Source organism: Lynx rufus, unplaced genomic scaffold, assembly GCF_022079265.1.
Source record: "Lynx rufus isolate CCGP_SWC_20201006 ecotype Redwood Valley unplaced genomic scaffold, mLynRuf1.p SCAF_8, whole genome shotgun sequence".
Taxonomy (NCBI): domain Eukaryota; kingdom Metazoa; phylum Chordata; class Mammalia; order Carnivora; family Felidae; genus Lynx; species Lynx rufus.
Window position 1 is genome coordinate 50173567 of NW_025814896.1, and position 15018 is coordinate 50188584.

Below are 15018 nucleotides of genomic sequence, written 5' to 3' on the forward strand. Positions count from 1 at the left end.
GGCCCATCACCAGTGTGTTGACCAGTGGTGGCTCCTGGCCAGGGACCCCAGGTGGGGTCCTGCTGCCACCCAGATGTGGGAGTGCTAGGCTGGGCTGGGCAGTCAGTCAGTGGCCCCAGAGGCCTGTGCAGGAGTTCAGAAGTGAGGTCCTGGGCTTCAAGAGGGGCTGGGGTGGGATCACCTGGTTGAGCAGCAGCCACAGGCCCACTGAAGAGGTTTTGGGAGGCAGAGATGCAGTGGTTACTGATTGTTCATGTGCTTGTGCACACCAGGTGACAGCTAGCCTTGAGAATGCAGTAGGTGGATGTAGGGTGGTGCCCGCTGAGAGTCTGTGGTGGGGACATTGCCTGCCTGGGCTGCGTGTGTCAGGGAAGGCATCCCTGGAAAAGGGAGAGCAAGACAGATCCAAAGGGCTAAAAGGAGGGAGTTGGGAGCAGTGAATCTCTGTTCCAAGGCCCTGTGGTGGAGGGACGTGGCCCACCCAGGAGCTGGAAGGCCAGCGAGGCTCAGTGCCTGGCGAGGCGGGCAGAGGGAGGACAGGCCTCGGAAGTGGCCAGGGCATTTGCAGGCCAGGAGTTTTCCTCTTGGTCCTACATTAGCAGCAGGGAGACTTAGCGGGGTACTTGATGAGAGGTACATTTGGACTGACCACGCTGCTGTAGTGCAGAGAGTTCAGGGCCAGGAAGTGACTGGAAGGTGCTCCATTATTTCACAGTCTTGGCAGGTGCAGAGCCTTGGGGATGGATGGCAGACAGGGCCCAGGCCAGGAAGAGCCGCTGGGCCACGGTTGGCCCCCAGGTTTGGGGCCTTTCTGTGAAGGGAACAAGGGAAGCTCGTGGGATTGTTGTGGATGTTTGAGCTTGACCAGATTGGGACATAATGTCAGGAGCAAGCCCAGGGACTGAGAGGGAGGCTGGGGTGGGGCTGCCCATGGTGGTTGAGGCCACAGTGTGGGGGTATTTCCCCAGAGCTGGGCTATGAGAGAAAAGCTGGCCTGGAGCCAAGCCAGAGCAGATCCAGGGAGGAAAGCAGAGGTGGGGATGACAAAATGGAGGACAGTCTTCAGGAGGACAGGTCCTACAATAGGCAGAAGGCATGTATCCCCCTTTTTTTTAATTAAAAAAAAATTTTTTTAATGTTTTATTTATTTTTGAGAGAGACAGAGTGTGAGTAGGGGAGGGGCAGAAAGAGGGAGACACAGAATCAGAAGCAGGCTCCAGGCTCTGAGCTGTCAGCACAGAGCCCGACGCCGGGCTCAAACTCACAAACTGCAAGATCGTGACCCGAGCTGAAGGTGGCCTCTTAACTGACTGAGCCACACAGGCACCCCAAGTATGTGTCCCTTTATGATTCTCCAGAAAATCGGGGAGGGTTTCCTGACTGACTTGAGCCAACTGAAGAAGCTGCTGCCATTGGTCAACGATGAGGCACTCATCAGGGACGTGGCCAAGGTCAAGCAGGTAGGCCCAGCATGGGGCGGCATTCCTGCGTGTTCCAGGTATCTGGCCCAGTGACCGCCAAGTCCATCCCTCCCACTCAGCGCTCAGGTCATGGAGCAGGCAGGCAGATGGGTGCAGACCCAGAGCAGCCCGGGCATGCCGTGGCCCCAAGTTCTGCAGGAAGAGCTCATTCCTGGGAGGTGCTCCAAAAGTCTATCTGGTCCTGGCGTCTATGCACGGGTATGCTGCTTGGCTGCATGAGAGCCTCTCCCCGGGGCAGCCAGCCTCACAGCCAGACAGGCCGGGGCCACTGAACCCTCCAAACCTGACAGGTGGCAGCCTTGATGGAGAACTCAGTCCCTCATGAGCCTGTGTCTCTGCTGGGCTGCCACATGGTCTTAGGGCCCTGAAATAGTCCTTCATCCTGAGTCTCCTCCCCCCTGACTGTCCCCATTTGTGTCCTTTATACCACACTCATGACTCCCTTTTATTCTGCTTTTCTTATCCTTTCGCAGGTTTGCCTTTTGGTCTAGTTTTCTGTTTATTTCTGCGACTCTTGGAGTGTGCCCACCTTCAGCACCCCATTCCCCCATCCTCCCTTCCTCAAAATGTCTCCACCCTCAGCTGTGGCCTCTAAGAGTCCCCACCTTTCTGCGTGGCTTGTGGAGGGACAGAGATGTCCCCTTGGCTCTGAGTGGAAAGCTGGAGCCTAGTCAGACCTTGGGGACTTGTGGGGTTCGACCATCTTTGTCCTTTCTCCCCAGGAAAACAAGCTGAAGTTCTCTGCATTCCTGGAGAAGGAATACAAGGTGAAAATCAACCCCTCCTCCATGTTTGACGTGCACGTGAAGAGGATCCATGAGTACAAGCGGCAGCTGCTGAACTGCCTGCACATCATCACGCTGTACAACCGTGAGTGTCCCTGGGGGCCACAGGGCCCTGGCTGCAGCCCTGCACAGTCCTAGTGGGTCCTCCATGGCGTCATGGGACTCAAAGGCTGGGCTATATGTTTACTTTAGTTTTTAGTTCAAATTTAGTTGTTTGTCATTAGACTTGTCTTATTTGGAAAGATTTTACTTATTAGAGACACTTAAAGTGCACTTAAAACAATGAAATAGAATGTGTTAAATTTATACACATACCTTAAATTGTTCAGGCAGCATTCAATTATGAGAGCAAACATGAATCAAAGACCCCCAAAAGTAAATATGAATATTTTTTAGATTTATAAATATAACAAAGCCTTAAGGAAAAACTTGTATTTTAAAATTTTGTAATTTAATGCTGTGACTATTCATTTTGAAAATCAAAGGAACCACAAATATTCTTTTCAAGATGCAAAGCTCCTTTCAAGAACATCCTCCCATGCGCCAGCTACCCCCCACCCCCTGCAGTCCTAGTCTCTGCACGGTCTTGTGTACTTCCCAGGACCTGCCACTTCTGGGCCTGCTTTCTGTGGCGTCCCATGAGTGCAGCTATTCTACCAGGCAGGTAGCTGGGGGCCTGTGCTCATTTCCACCTCACCATCTCCCTTGCCTGTGCACGCACGGTTTCTCCCTGGTCCAGCAGACAGCCTTGATGCTCTGCTGTGCCATCCCAGTCCCCAGCCTGATTTCTGTCACCACCAGCCGTCCTGCCCTGCCTTCCTGCTTTGATTTCCCTTTGGTTCACTACAGCCTTTCCTGTGGACCACGATCTGAATTATTGCTTGTTTAGAACATGGAGGATGGTTTGCAGGTGACGTTGCTGGCTTACGTTCTTTTCTTAAGCATCTTTCAGGTCTGTCCTGCACTGTCTGGAGGATGGGGCATTGGTGTGTTGTGCTGTCCTGAGTACCTGTGCTAAATTTACTGGGCTGTGTCTTGGTGCTGAGCGTTGTGGGTCAGTTTTCCCTGATGCTCAGGGCATTCTGAATGCATCTACTGTGGTCTTGTATTATTTCTAAGAAGTTTTCTTGAAATGAATTTAAAACATTTGTTAGGTGCAGCTATTCTGGTTTTCTTCTTCCAGGATTCCAGCGAGGTGCGTGCTAGGTTCCTTCCACCTATCATCTTCTTGTCTCTTCATTGCTCTCTGAACTTTTCTAAAGGTCTTTCCTTCTCTGCTATGTTGTCTGCTTTTCTTGTTTCCATCCTTTGTGTGTGCTGTGCTTTCTGTGTCTTGCCTCTCTCTTGGCTTCTTGTCACTCCCGTGTCCTGCCAGTTCTCATTTTGTGCACTTTCATGTCCTGTCCTCCCCCTGAGGTCTTGGTTTCAGCTCCGTGGACTCTTCCAAGCTGACGTCCATCACAGGTTGGAGATTTGGGTATTCTCACTGGGATGTCGGTTTCATTTCTTGTCTGTAGCAAAGCCACGTATTGTGTTTGTTCAAATTTGCCTGAGCTGCACCTCCCAGGGCTACCAAAGGGGCTTTGTGGCACCCCAAGGCAGCTGCGGGCACCTCTCTGTGCAGCCGTGGACTCCTGTTTCTCCAAGCCCAGGCTGGTTCAGGAGGCCACCTGCCCTGGCTCCCCTGATTTCTGCCCTGGGGGCCTCTGCTCCAGGATGCCAGACCTTCCTCTTGGGTTTCCTAGAGGAGAGGGGCTGGTGAGGTCTGCCCTCCTGGCCCCCGTCCTCCTTCCTGTGCCCCAGACACCAGCCCTGCTGACGGTTCCTCTGAGGAGGCTGGGTCCTGAGACCTCTGTGCTCAAAGCCCTATTCCCCACCCACCCTGTAAACTGGCAGAACTTGTTCAGTGGCCTGGACTTTGTGTCTCTTTCCTCTTTCTGAGTTTTGGTGGAAGTGTAGTTTCTGTTTTATTTTTTCCTATTCTTTCTGTTGTTCTGTCTGATTTCTGGAAACAGGAGGATATCAGAACTAAGGCACAGCCATGTTCTTGGCAGAACCTGGAGTTAGTTCAGCCCCGATTCTCACTGCTCTGGCTGGTTCTTGGCCTCTGGTGAAGGCAGTGTAGGGCTGCCTCACCCCTCTGTGAAGACATCCTCCAATACCTCCCATATACACTGGTACTGAAAGCCAGGGGCCTGGTGAGAACACCCTCAGTCTGCTGGGGCTGCAGGGGAGCTGACCGTTATAACTTGACCCTCTGGCTGCCCCTGTGTGGGAGAGCTTTGGGATAGCCTCTCACCTCTTATCACAGTGAAGGTAGGGGGGCGGGGAACTTGGGGTCTCACCTGACATCCCTTGAGGGCTGACAGTGCCATTACCATGATCTCAAGGTCCCCTCTTTGTCATATACCCATCATGTGCAAAGGTCTTGACAGCTGGTGACTGATTGGACTCAAGCCAGGCACCTGCTTTGGGCTGTTCTGGAAACAGAGGTCCATCTTTTCCTGTGAGCCTTTTGGAAGAGTCTGTTTCTGGCCTCCTTCCTCACCATAGGATATAAATGCAGAATCTAGGGGGCTTGTCCCCCTTTTGTAAGTGGGAATTCTTAATAGGCACATGGGGGCCCAGTGGCTGTGCCATGTCCCCTGGTTTGGAGTTGATCTCTGAGGATTCTGGTCACCACCCTGTGTCCCAAAGCAGGGGCATGTCTGGCTTCAGTGCCTTATCTGAATCTCTTGTTTGTCCTACAGGAATAAAGAAGGACCCAACCAAGGCCTTTGTGCCCAGGACTGTCATGATCGGGGGCAAGGTGAGGTGATGTTCTCTTTGCATCTTGCTTGATATTTAGCCTGAATGCACAAACCACCATGCTTTTTGTCAGTGCCACTGTGTCCCGACTTGAGTGCCAGCTGCGCAGTGGGCTGGAGACTGCAAAGGCTCAGAGCCAGCATACACACGGAATGCCAGAGGCCCCTGCTTCCCCAGGTGTGCTTGTGGGCTGAGTAGGTTCAGTGTCCATCAGCTCAGCATTAAGAGGGAGCTGGATGGGACCCCAGCACATGAGAGTGGGGGTCCTAGCCCCAAGGGGAGTCCTCAGTGGACTTGTTGGCCCTCCATCCAATGCCTTTCCTTGTACAACCACCACCCTTCCACACCTGTGCCCAGCTCTCAGGTCCCAGCATGCTGCCCACTCACTTCCCTGTACTCGTGTGCTGAGTGGACATAGATTGCTGGCTGCTTCATCAGCCAGATGTATACCCATGGTGAGTGAGCTCAGCCTAGCTTTATTTCATTTTTTATTCACCGTGACACATGCTTTTGGATACTCAGTCACATAGTCCCAGTATGTTGCCATTACTCATTGATGGATGGGTTTTCTCATCATACTCTGTGCTCTAGGGCTGGTGTCCCCACCCTCTGCCACTTTCCCCCAAGAGCCTCATTGTCATCAGAGAACATGAGGACACTGTGGAGCACAGTTGTTTTATGGGGGCCTACCAGGCGGGGCCAGGCACTGTCTGCCCAGCCAGCAGCTCATGGTCATCTCCCCGAGTGCCTGCCATTTCCTTTGTTAGTATCCCAGTGTGCATTTCTTAGAGATACAGGCTTTCAAACAGTTTTTTAAATGCTAATTATTAAAATTTTTCAGCATAGACAAAAGTAGGAAGAATAGTAATAATATCCATACACCTATCCCAGACTCCGCTGGATCATTCCAAATGAGTTCTGGACCTGGAATTGCTTTACCTCTAAGTATTTCACACGTGTTCCCGATGATGTTTTCCTCCAAAACCACAATAAGTACAGACCCTTTTGAACACCACCACATGATACCATCTTCTCACGTAGATAGTAAAGTTGCAGATATCTGGAATAGTTTGTTTGAATCTGGACCCTGGCAGGGCCTAACGTGTAATTGCTTGCTGTCTGTTAAATCTTGTCATCAGTAGGTTTTTCCCCACGCCTACCTCTCTTCTCTCTCTGCAACTGATTTGTTACAGAGATTGGGCTTTGTGTCTTCCCCAGGTTGGCTTTTCTGAGCACATCTGTCTGGCATGTCCAGTACGCCCCTTAGTTCCCTGTGTTTCCTGTAAGTTGGTGGTTCTAAAAGTCCTGCTCCTCTCACGTCCTCATTTCTGAAGAGCTGGCTAGAATTGGAGAACAGGTTTGAGGCTGGCAGGTTTCAGCACAGGCTGGGGCAGCTGTCAGGAGAGGCGCTTGGTAGAGCTGGGTCACGGGTAGACATCACACCCCACGGAGAGCAGGTTCCTCTGTCATGAAGCTGTCTGCCAGACTGCATGCAGGACACGGAGGGGGGGCCACTCAACTGGGTGTGACCTCAGTGATCTAGCATGGGGCCCCGGTTACAGGGAATGATGCCAGACCCTCCGAGGACCCTGTGCTGCCCAGCACATAGGTGTGTTCATGCTGAATTTCCCCTCCCATCTCCAGGCGGCCCCTGGTTACCACATGGCCAAGATGATCATCAAGCTGGTCACATCCATTGGCAATGTCGTCAACCACGATCCAGTTGTGGGCGACAGGCTTAAAGTGATCTTCCTGGAAAACTACCGAGTGTCCTTGGCTGAGAAAGGTAGGCCCATGTTAGGAAGGCCTGCCCCTGCCTGGGCACAGTATGGGTGGTCATTGCTGGTCCCAGACACCAGGCGCCCCAGCCAGAGGGAGACTTTGTTCTAGTAGTAAAAGGCTTTAGAGAAGTTCTCTGCCCTTCACATGCGGAGAATTACCCTCAACCTTTGTCTCTGTACTTTCTCACTTCTTCCTGTGACCTCATTCCTTCTCCTTGTTCTGCCCCCAGTTTTCTTTCCTGCTCCTAGAGCTTGCTCTTGCTGGCAGGATGTGCTTCCAGGGCAGCCTCCTCCCTCCCTTCTCCCACCCCCAGAGGATGCGTCTGCTGTCACCACCTATATACTCTCAAGGGCATTACCTACTTGTGATCTGGGCCGGCACCTGCCTCTTTGGTCCTTTCCGAGAGCAGCCCGAGGCCTGACAACCCAGCCCTTTGGTGAGAGTTCAGGCTGGGGCTGCTCCTTCAAGGATGTGTGCTGTCATCTGGAGAAGTTCCTGCAGCCAAATGTGCCTTGGAGCGTGGCTTTCCTGACCTGGACAGGCCTTTCTAAACTGGCCACTTGTGGAGACCCTGGCAGGAAGGTGATTTGCCCAACCAGGTGATGGGAAACCTGAGCCTGGAATTCTGGCTCTGAGTAGTAGGCACGTCTGCAGCTCACACAGATCAGCTGCTGCCTGCTGTGCTGAGTAACGACGTGCAGGCAGACATGCTCCCCTCTCCTGACAGCTCAGCCAGGTCATTGAACCGTCTCTCTGGTCCCTCTGCTGTCACAGACCATATGCGGTTCAGGGTCAGTAATGTGCTTAGTTCTTCACTGAGCTTCTGGCACATCTTACTGCCCTTTGCACGTGGAACTCCCCCTCCTCACTGTTACATGGGACCAGCTGGCTCCTGGGCATCTTCAGAACTGGTCTTGGGGTACCTGGTCTAGGGCCTCAGAGCTGGGGTCTTAAACTTGCTACAGCAATGTGTCCACTGTCACATTTGCTCGTGTCCCTCTGCCTTCAGTGTGGAGCTGCATGGGGGCCAGAGATGCCTGTATCTCTTTATCTTGGCTCCTGGGCTTGACCTTGAAGAAGAGCTGGACTTCACTCTTCACGGACCCTGAGTGCCAGCCACTGGGCTGGGGAAGCAGCATCAGCTCCATGGACAAGCTGAGAATGTGGGGGCAGGGATGCCAAGGCAAGGTGGGAAGATGAGGCTTTCCCATCCATCATGTCTTGGAGGCACAGGGAGCCCACCCTTTGGAGACACCTCAGGGCCACTGCATTTGGGTCATCGTTGTGGCTGGTTGGGCCCAGTCTGCAAACAGCACAGAGTGACTCGTGTGCATGTGAACACGAGGAAATTGCCCCTGCCTTCCTAGTTCTCTGGTTCTTTAAGAGTCCAGTTTCCTTTTGAAGTGCTCTGAAGAGACTTATGGGCTGACGGCATGAGACAGAAGTGCTGTCAGGATGAAAGAGAATGATGACATCAAAAGCAAGAACCAGGGGACCCCAAAGTATGGTTGGGCCTGGTCCCTGGAAGGTTCTAGAACAAAGGTCCTTTGCTACCTGGGGTCTTCTCTTCAGGAGTCACCATCTTGACCTCAGGCTACCCTGGATCAGGAAGGGAAGCCCTTAATAGGTGGGCAGGGTGGGCTGCAGGGCTCAGGCCCATCCTGGAGTGAGTGGGAGATGGCACCTGCTCTGGGAACGCCAGCAGTGGGCGTGTGGTGTCTTGCACAGTTCCCATTGCTGCCATGCTGTGAGCGGTCTATGGTGATGCACCTTCTTGCCCACCTGCTTGCAGTGATCCCCGCCGCAGACCTGTCACAGCAGATCTCCACTGCGGGCACTGAGGCCTCGGGCACGGGCAACATGAAGTTCATGCTCAATGGGGCTCTCACCATTGGCACGATGGATGGCGCCAACGTGGAAATGGCTGAGGAAGCTGGGGCTGAGAACCTCTTCGTCTTTGGCATGCGTGTAGAGGACGTCGAGGCCCTGGACCGGAAAGGGTGTGTATTCCTTCCTGTGCCATCGGGGGCACTGCAGCATCCCAGACACTGCTTGGAACACTGGGGGTTGGGGGTGCCAAGAGGGCTCTGGGAGCCAGGCCTGCGCTTGCTGGGGGAGATGCCCTCCTGGCAGGTGGGGGTGGCTGTGGGCATGCTGGCTGAGCCTGCTCCTGGCCTGAGCACCCCACCAGCTGTCCTGGGAGGCTGGCTTGGGTGGGAGCTGGCTACTCTGTGCTTGTCTCCATGGGCCCAGTCCCTGGGGTCCAGAGTGAGTCTTTTCAAAAGGGTAGAAGGTTCTGGTCTCTGGAGGGAAAGCTCTGAGCACTCAGCCAGTGTGGGGATTTGGGGCTGAGCTGCTGAGATTCTCTGGCCAGATTCTGTAAAGTAACCCTTGGAATAGTTTCACGTTTACAGACAAGTTGCAAAGATAGCACAGAGTCCTATAGACCCTTCTGCCATCTCTCCTGTTGCTTACATCTTCCTAATTAGAGTCATACGTTATCAAAATTAGGTAACCAATAGTGGTGCATTGTTATTTATTAACGTCCATACTTAGCGTTTCCCATGAATGTCCTTTTCTGTCCTAGGATCCCTTCCAGGGCACCCCTCTGTGTTTAGATAGCAGGTCTCCTGTCTCCTCTGGTCTGTGACATTTTCTCAGCCTTTCCTCATGTTTCATGACCTTGGACACTGTTGATCATGACTGTGGACACTGTTGAGTCTGGCCCTAGCCTGATTCTGAGCAATAATTAAAAAGACAAGACAGTATTGCCTAATTGTCTAAAAGCCCTCAGGGGAGTTGGTGAGGCCTCAGGCACCAGCCGGGTGAAAACCCAAATGTCACCTAAAAAGTCACAGCTTAAAGGTGAGTTAGATGTCTCAGCTTGAGAGTACACTGCCCCATGTGCCCTTTCCTACCTGCCCCTTATTTGGGCTTTCTGCTCCATCCCGTGTCCTGAGACTGCATATCTGCTCCATGCTTCCCTCCCCAACTTACTGATGGCCAAGGACTGTTGGGTCTGGTTGTGTCTGGTTTATGCTTCATTTCCTTCTTCATTGTCCCAGTGGCAGGGGGCAGGGTGGTGGCAGGAAGCAGGGGGCATCATTAAGGGCAGGGTGCAGCAAGGTGGGGTGGAGATGGCATGCAGCAGGCCAGTTCTCAAGCAGCCTCCTGTAGGAGTATGATAGTGCCATGCCAGTGATTGTGTGTCTTCCAGCAATCGCAAGGAGCCGGTGGGATTCATTCTGCACACCCAGCACATCACTGCAGGGCCCAGCAGCACTTGGGCCTGGAGCCTGGGGCAGTCTCGGACCAGGAAGGTGCCCAGTACAAACAGCCCTGCAGCTCACCCTGAAGGCTGACGCTTGGCCCCACCTCCCCACAGGTACAATGCCAGAGAGTACTATGACCGCCTGCCCGAGCTGAAGCAGGCCGTGGACCAGATCAGCAGTGGTTTCTTCTCTCCCAAGGATCCAGACTGCTTCAGGGACATTGTCAACATGCTGCTGAACCACGACAGGTTTGTCCTTATGTCCTTCCCCACTGGCTGGTCAGATAGATGGGTCCTCCTGGTGGGCTCAAGACTGCACTTTGGGAGTGACCCTGGACTGAGGTGAGGCTGGCTCCCTACCCCAGCCCATGGGCAGAGCCTCGGGCCGCCAACCTTGACATGCTATACCCAGGGCCTGCTGTGGTCTCTGGAGGTGCTTGAATGCTGGGGGACCCTGGTGGTAGGGATTGCTGGTTCATGATCTGGCCCTAGGCCCCCCAGCACTGGCTGACCCCCGGAACGGCATGACAAGCAGAAGGTGGTTTCAGATGGGGCTGCCTGGAGGCATTTCCTGAGTCCTCTCTTCCCCGGGGAGAACAGGAGTCTGGGCAGGACACACCAGAAACCTCTGGGAAATGGTGGGTGAGGGGCACTGTGCCTCCACAGTCATGGTCCTGCAGTCCCAGCTGAGGCAAATGTTGGTCGGTGGTGACACAGAGTGGTTAAAATGGAATTAACTTGTGACATAAAGTACGATGTAGTTAATGGTTTTTTACAACACAACTATCCCTGATTATAACATCCACATTTACAGACTCACTAATTTACAGCAGGTCAGCAATGCCACTTGCCCTCTTTTGACAGTTCTTTGCTCCACCCTGTTGGTAAGAATCCTTGAATCTGGCAAATGCTGAGAATTGACCTCTGTTCTACTCTCAGTTGCCTTTGGATTGGTTTTGTCTATTGCTCTTCCCGTGAGTGCTGTGAGCTGGTGTCAGATCAGATTGCAGCCCCACACATACAGGGCTGGGAGCTGGGCCCTGGCTCAGTCTGTGATCAAGGAAAAATTTAGCAGTTTCATGAACTGTCCCTGTGACTCCATCATAAACAAAAATGCATTTCTGTGTTCATAAATCCTACATTTTTACCCACAACATCCTTTCTCTAGACCACCAATTTTTGGCCCAGTTAGACCTGGGAACAGATGGCTGCGTAGAGCCTCACTGTCATCCTGTGCCCCCTCACCTGGGAGATGGAGTCCGCAGGAAGCCTCTCAGCCTGTGCGGCTCTACCCCACATGCATGGAGAGGGTGCATTGGAAACACCCACTTCTTTAAAGAAACATAGGCTTAAAACAAGGATTTTATAGAATAGTACCCCAGGACAAAAGTATTGCTCATTAGAGCCACCTCTGTGGCCAGGTGGGCTCTGTCATCCTAAAGTGTGAGGACCTGGATGGCTGGGACCTGTTTCCTGACCACCTGCCACGGTGGACCAGTCTCTTGTCTCCCATTTCAGGTTCAAGGTGTTTGCAGATTATGAAGCGTATGTGGCATGCCAGGCCCAGGTGGACCAGCTGTACAGGGTATGGTTCTCGGGCCCCAGAGCTGGTGGGGGTGGCCCTGGCAGGGTAGCAGCAGGGGACATCTATGAGGTCCAGTCCCGGGAGGTCATAGTTCACCGTTGAGCTGCATCATGGGCTCAGGCTGAATGGGGCTGCTTCCACTCCGACTGACAGCCATCTCTCTGCTCGCCCCTGGAAAAGGCTAGTGCCCCTGGGACCAGGCTGCTGTCCACACTGGCACGTTTCCACGCAGCCTCTGAGCAGCTGCCGCAGAACACAAGTGAGCAGGACAGGAGTTTCCTTCCTGCAGACGGCAGAGGCAATGGGCGATGCCTCAGCCTGTGGTCTGCACTCCCATGTGGCTATGATCAGGAGGGTGCAGGGAGCAGGTGTGGAGCCAGGAAGACTTGTATGTGCACACAGAAAGCCTGTGTTTAAAAATGAGAATGGGAATGCTTCCTTGGAAAAGTGTGAGCTTCAATGTTAAGTAGAGTGAGGGACCCATAGCTGTGAGGAGCAGCCTTTTTAGGGCAGGACCACTGCAGCCAGCTCCCTACTCCTTGGTAAAAGTGGACGAGGGAGGTCCTGTTTTCTGTGTGGAGCATGTGCTGGCCAGTGTCCCTGGGGGAGTGAGTGTCTCCATGTGGGGTCTCGAGGATGTCCCTTGGTGCCCTCTTCTCTCCCCTTTCCTGGGGGTGGGGAGGGGAGGCAGTGGGAGAGGACTCTGGCTACCATGGTGTGACTGCAGAGTTGTGGGTTGGATGGATTATTTCCCAGGTTCTTGGACAAGGCCTGTGGGATTTGTATTTCTGATTTGTTGCTGTTCTGGCCCCCACCCCCTGCCCTTAGGAAAGCTGTCTGTCCTTTGGGACCCATGAAAGATGGGGGGGGGAGATGGGAAACTGAGTGACTAGGCAGGGCTCTGGGGGGATCCTTTGCTCCTCTGACCCAGACCTCAGCAGAGTGTGCCCTTTCGGGAAGACTCCTCTTGGTGCTGGCTCAGTCTAGGGGTGGTTGCCAGGCTCTGGGGGAAGCTGTGGATGGGAGACCACCTGGCCATTTTCCCTGGATCCAGCCAGTGGCAAGTACTCACCTGGTGGTATTTCTTTGTCATGGTGGGCCGTGCCCCAGAGGACGTGGTGCATTTTGAGGTCCGGGACCTTCTCAGACTCCTTGCACTTGTATCTAATCATCTGGTAGTTTTTCTGGTTGGTGGGTCCCCCCATTTGAGTGAGCTGTTGATTGCAATTTCCTCTTTGTTCATCAAGCTTCCCAGGGGCTAAGAGCTCATCTGGGAACAGTCCTGAAGTTCTGGAAGTGCAGGTTGTCTTATGTGGTGCCTAGGATTACTCAGCCTCTCCTTCCCTCTGCAGAACCCCAGGGAGTGGACCAAGAAGGTCATCAGGAACATTGCCTGCTCAGGCAAGTTCTCCAGTGACCGGACCATCACAGAGTATGCCCGGGACATCTGGGGCGTGGAGCCCTCTGACCTGCAGATCCCACCCCCCAATCTCCCCAAGGATTAGGAGCCCTGGCAGTGGCCTTGCTGTTTCAGTGCTGTTTCTGGAGGGCCATGGGGATCGTGGTGGTGGCTTGGGGTGGGAAAGGAAGGAAAGGTGTAAAGAATGAGATGTTCCCAGTTTTCTGCAGGAAATTGGGGCTCACAGCACTGACCAGGGCAGCTGGCCCCGCAGCTTTAGCCCACCTGTCCCAAGGAGGTGGGGAAGGTGGAGCCACCTGCTGGGCTCCTCTGAGACCTTGCATGCACCTTGCAGTGAGCTTGTTTTTAGTTTTGAGCTTTTGGATTCTGGGGTCTGGGCAGGTAGCTGTGGCAAAGCCTGGGGAACTATGTGTTTCTGCACTACATGGGCTACCCAGCTGGTGTGGGTTTCTGACCTCCCTGGCCCAGCTGTGCTCCTGGCTGTGCTGGGAGGGTCCAGTACTCCAAGCCAAGTCTGCAACTGCTATGTAGGTGCTCTGGCCCAAGTTTCCAGACTGATCAGATAAAGGGGCCCTGGACGAGTGAGGATCACATGGATGAGGACACCTGGGTCCGGCATTTCGGGGATTTGGGCTAGGACAAGGCTGGCTGATGCAAAGTTAGCTTGGTTTTGCTTTTTCAAGAGAAAAATTAACTTCACAGGAAAATGAAAGTAGCTGAAGCCTTTTCTCGTTTTAGCAACTAAAAATTGTACTTCTGAAATTCTGTCCTGGGTTGGCCCAGCCCTGGGGGCCTGGGATGGAGTCATTGCCTTTGCTGGAAAGGCTGATAGCCCAGCCCCTGCTGCAGATCCATGCCCTCCTTGTACCCCTGCCCTGACCTGGGGGCTGTGTCTCCTGTCTTACACATGAGACTAGTCTCCTGTCTCCCTCCCTACCAGTACAACTAAGGTGGTCTAGGAAAAGGACTGAGCAGGCCCAGAAGGGAGCCCACTTTTCCACTCTGCCTGGATGGCAGGCTGGTGGCCGTAAGGGTGGGTGAGCCCCTCTCAGCTGCCCAGAGGAGAGAGCCAGGAAGCAGCCTGGCACGCTTCACTGCAGGCTTATTGGAGACACGGGTGGGAAGCACCCTTCCGAGGCTCTGCCTCCTTGCATGCTGGATCTCAGTGGCACAGGGCTCTGCCCTCACCCTGGGTCCTGACTGCTCACAGAACCAGGCCATGGAGGATTTGCTCACATGCACACTTCACCAGAGCTGCAGAGGTCTGGTGGGGAGGTCCACATTCCGAGGCTGTGGTTGAATCCATGACACCCTCTGCTGCCCCATTTCTTAGGCCACATGTGGACCCATCACTGTGCCACTTGCTGTTACTGCCTTGTGTGAGAAAATGATTAAACCTTCCTGCCTGTGCTTGGTTGACCTGAACTGTTTTATTCTGCGCTGAGAGCAGGGTGGGAGTTGGGTGGTGTGGGCCTCAGACCCTCCGCTGTAACAGCCCATCACTGTGGCATTAAGGACAGACCACATTCTCCTATCCCAGCTGTGAGTGGGACTTAAGAGTATGTGTGCTGAACTGCCAGCTCACAAAAGAATCATCAAATCTGCTTCATAAACTGTTATCTGTGTGTTGGCATTTTGGGTGCAAATTGCATTGGTTCTTTTTGCACCTGTCTTCTGCCACCCACTCCTGGCCCTGGAAAGTGGAATGCTCCAAAAAACCAGAGCATTTCCCCCTAAATTGTGTAGCTGCAGGCTGAATCAAAGTCCAGGAGAGACATGAACTTGGGGTTGTTACACAAAGAACCTGAGAACTGCAGGCCACTGGGGCACCATGGGCCCTGCTGGGGTGGTCTTGGGTCTGGGGACATGCTTAGGTTTTTTTTGTT

General features: G+C 53.5%; 1 protein-coding gene across 1 annotated transcript in view; it reads left to right on the forward strand.

Annotated features, from left to right (window-relative positions):
• Window positions 1–14542, forward strand: part of PYGB (glycogen phosphorylase B) — a 65177-nt gene extending 50635 nt beyond the window's left edge. Inside the window, exons 13-20 of the mRNA XM_047067878.1 lie at window positions 1359–1460; window positions 2204–2351; window positions 5017–5075; window positions 6719–6860; window positions 8649–8856; window positions 10242–10376; window positions 11646–11712; window positions 13065–14542. Coding sequence (XP_046923834.1) covers window positions 1359–1460; window positions 2204–2351; window positions 5017–5075; window positions 6719–6860; window positions 8649–8856; window positions 10242–10376; window positions 11646–11712; window positions 13065–13217 — 1014 coding nt within the window. The 3' untranslated portion in view covers window positions 13218–14542. The remainder of the gene's footprint in view (window positions 1–1358; window positions 1461–2203; window positions 2352–5016; window positions 5076–6718; window positions 6861–8648; window positions 8857–10241; window positions 10377–11645; window positions 11713–13064) is intronic.
• The last annotated feature ends 476 nt before the right edge of the window (window positions 14543–15018 follow it).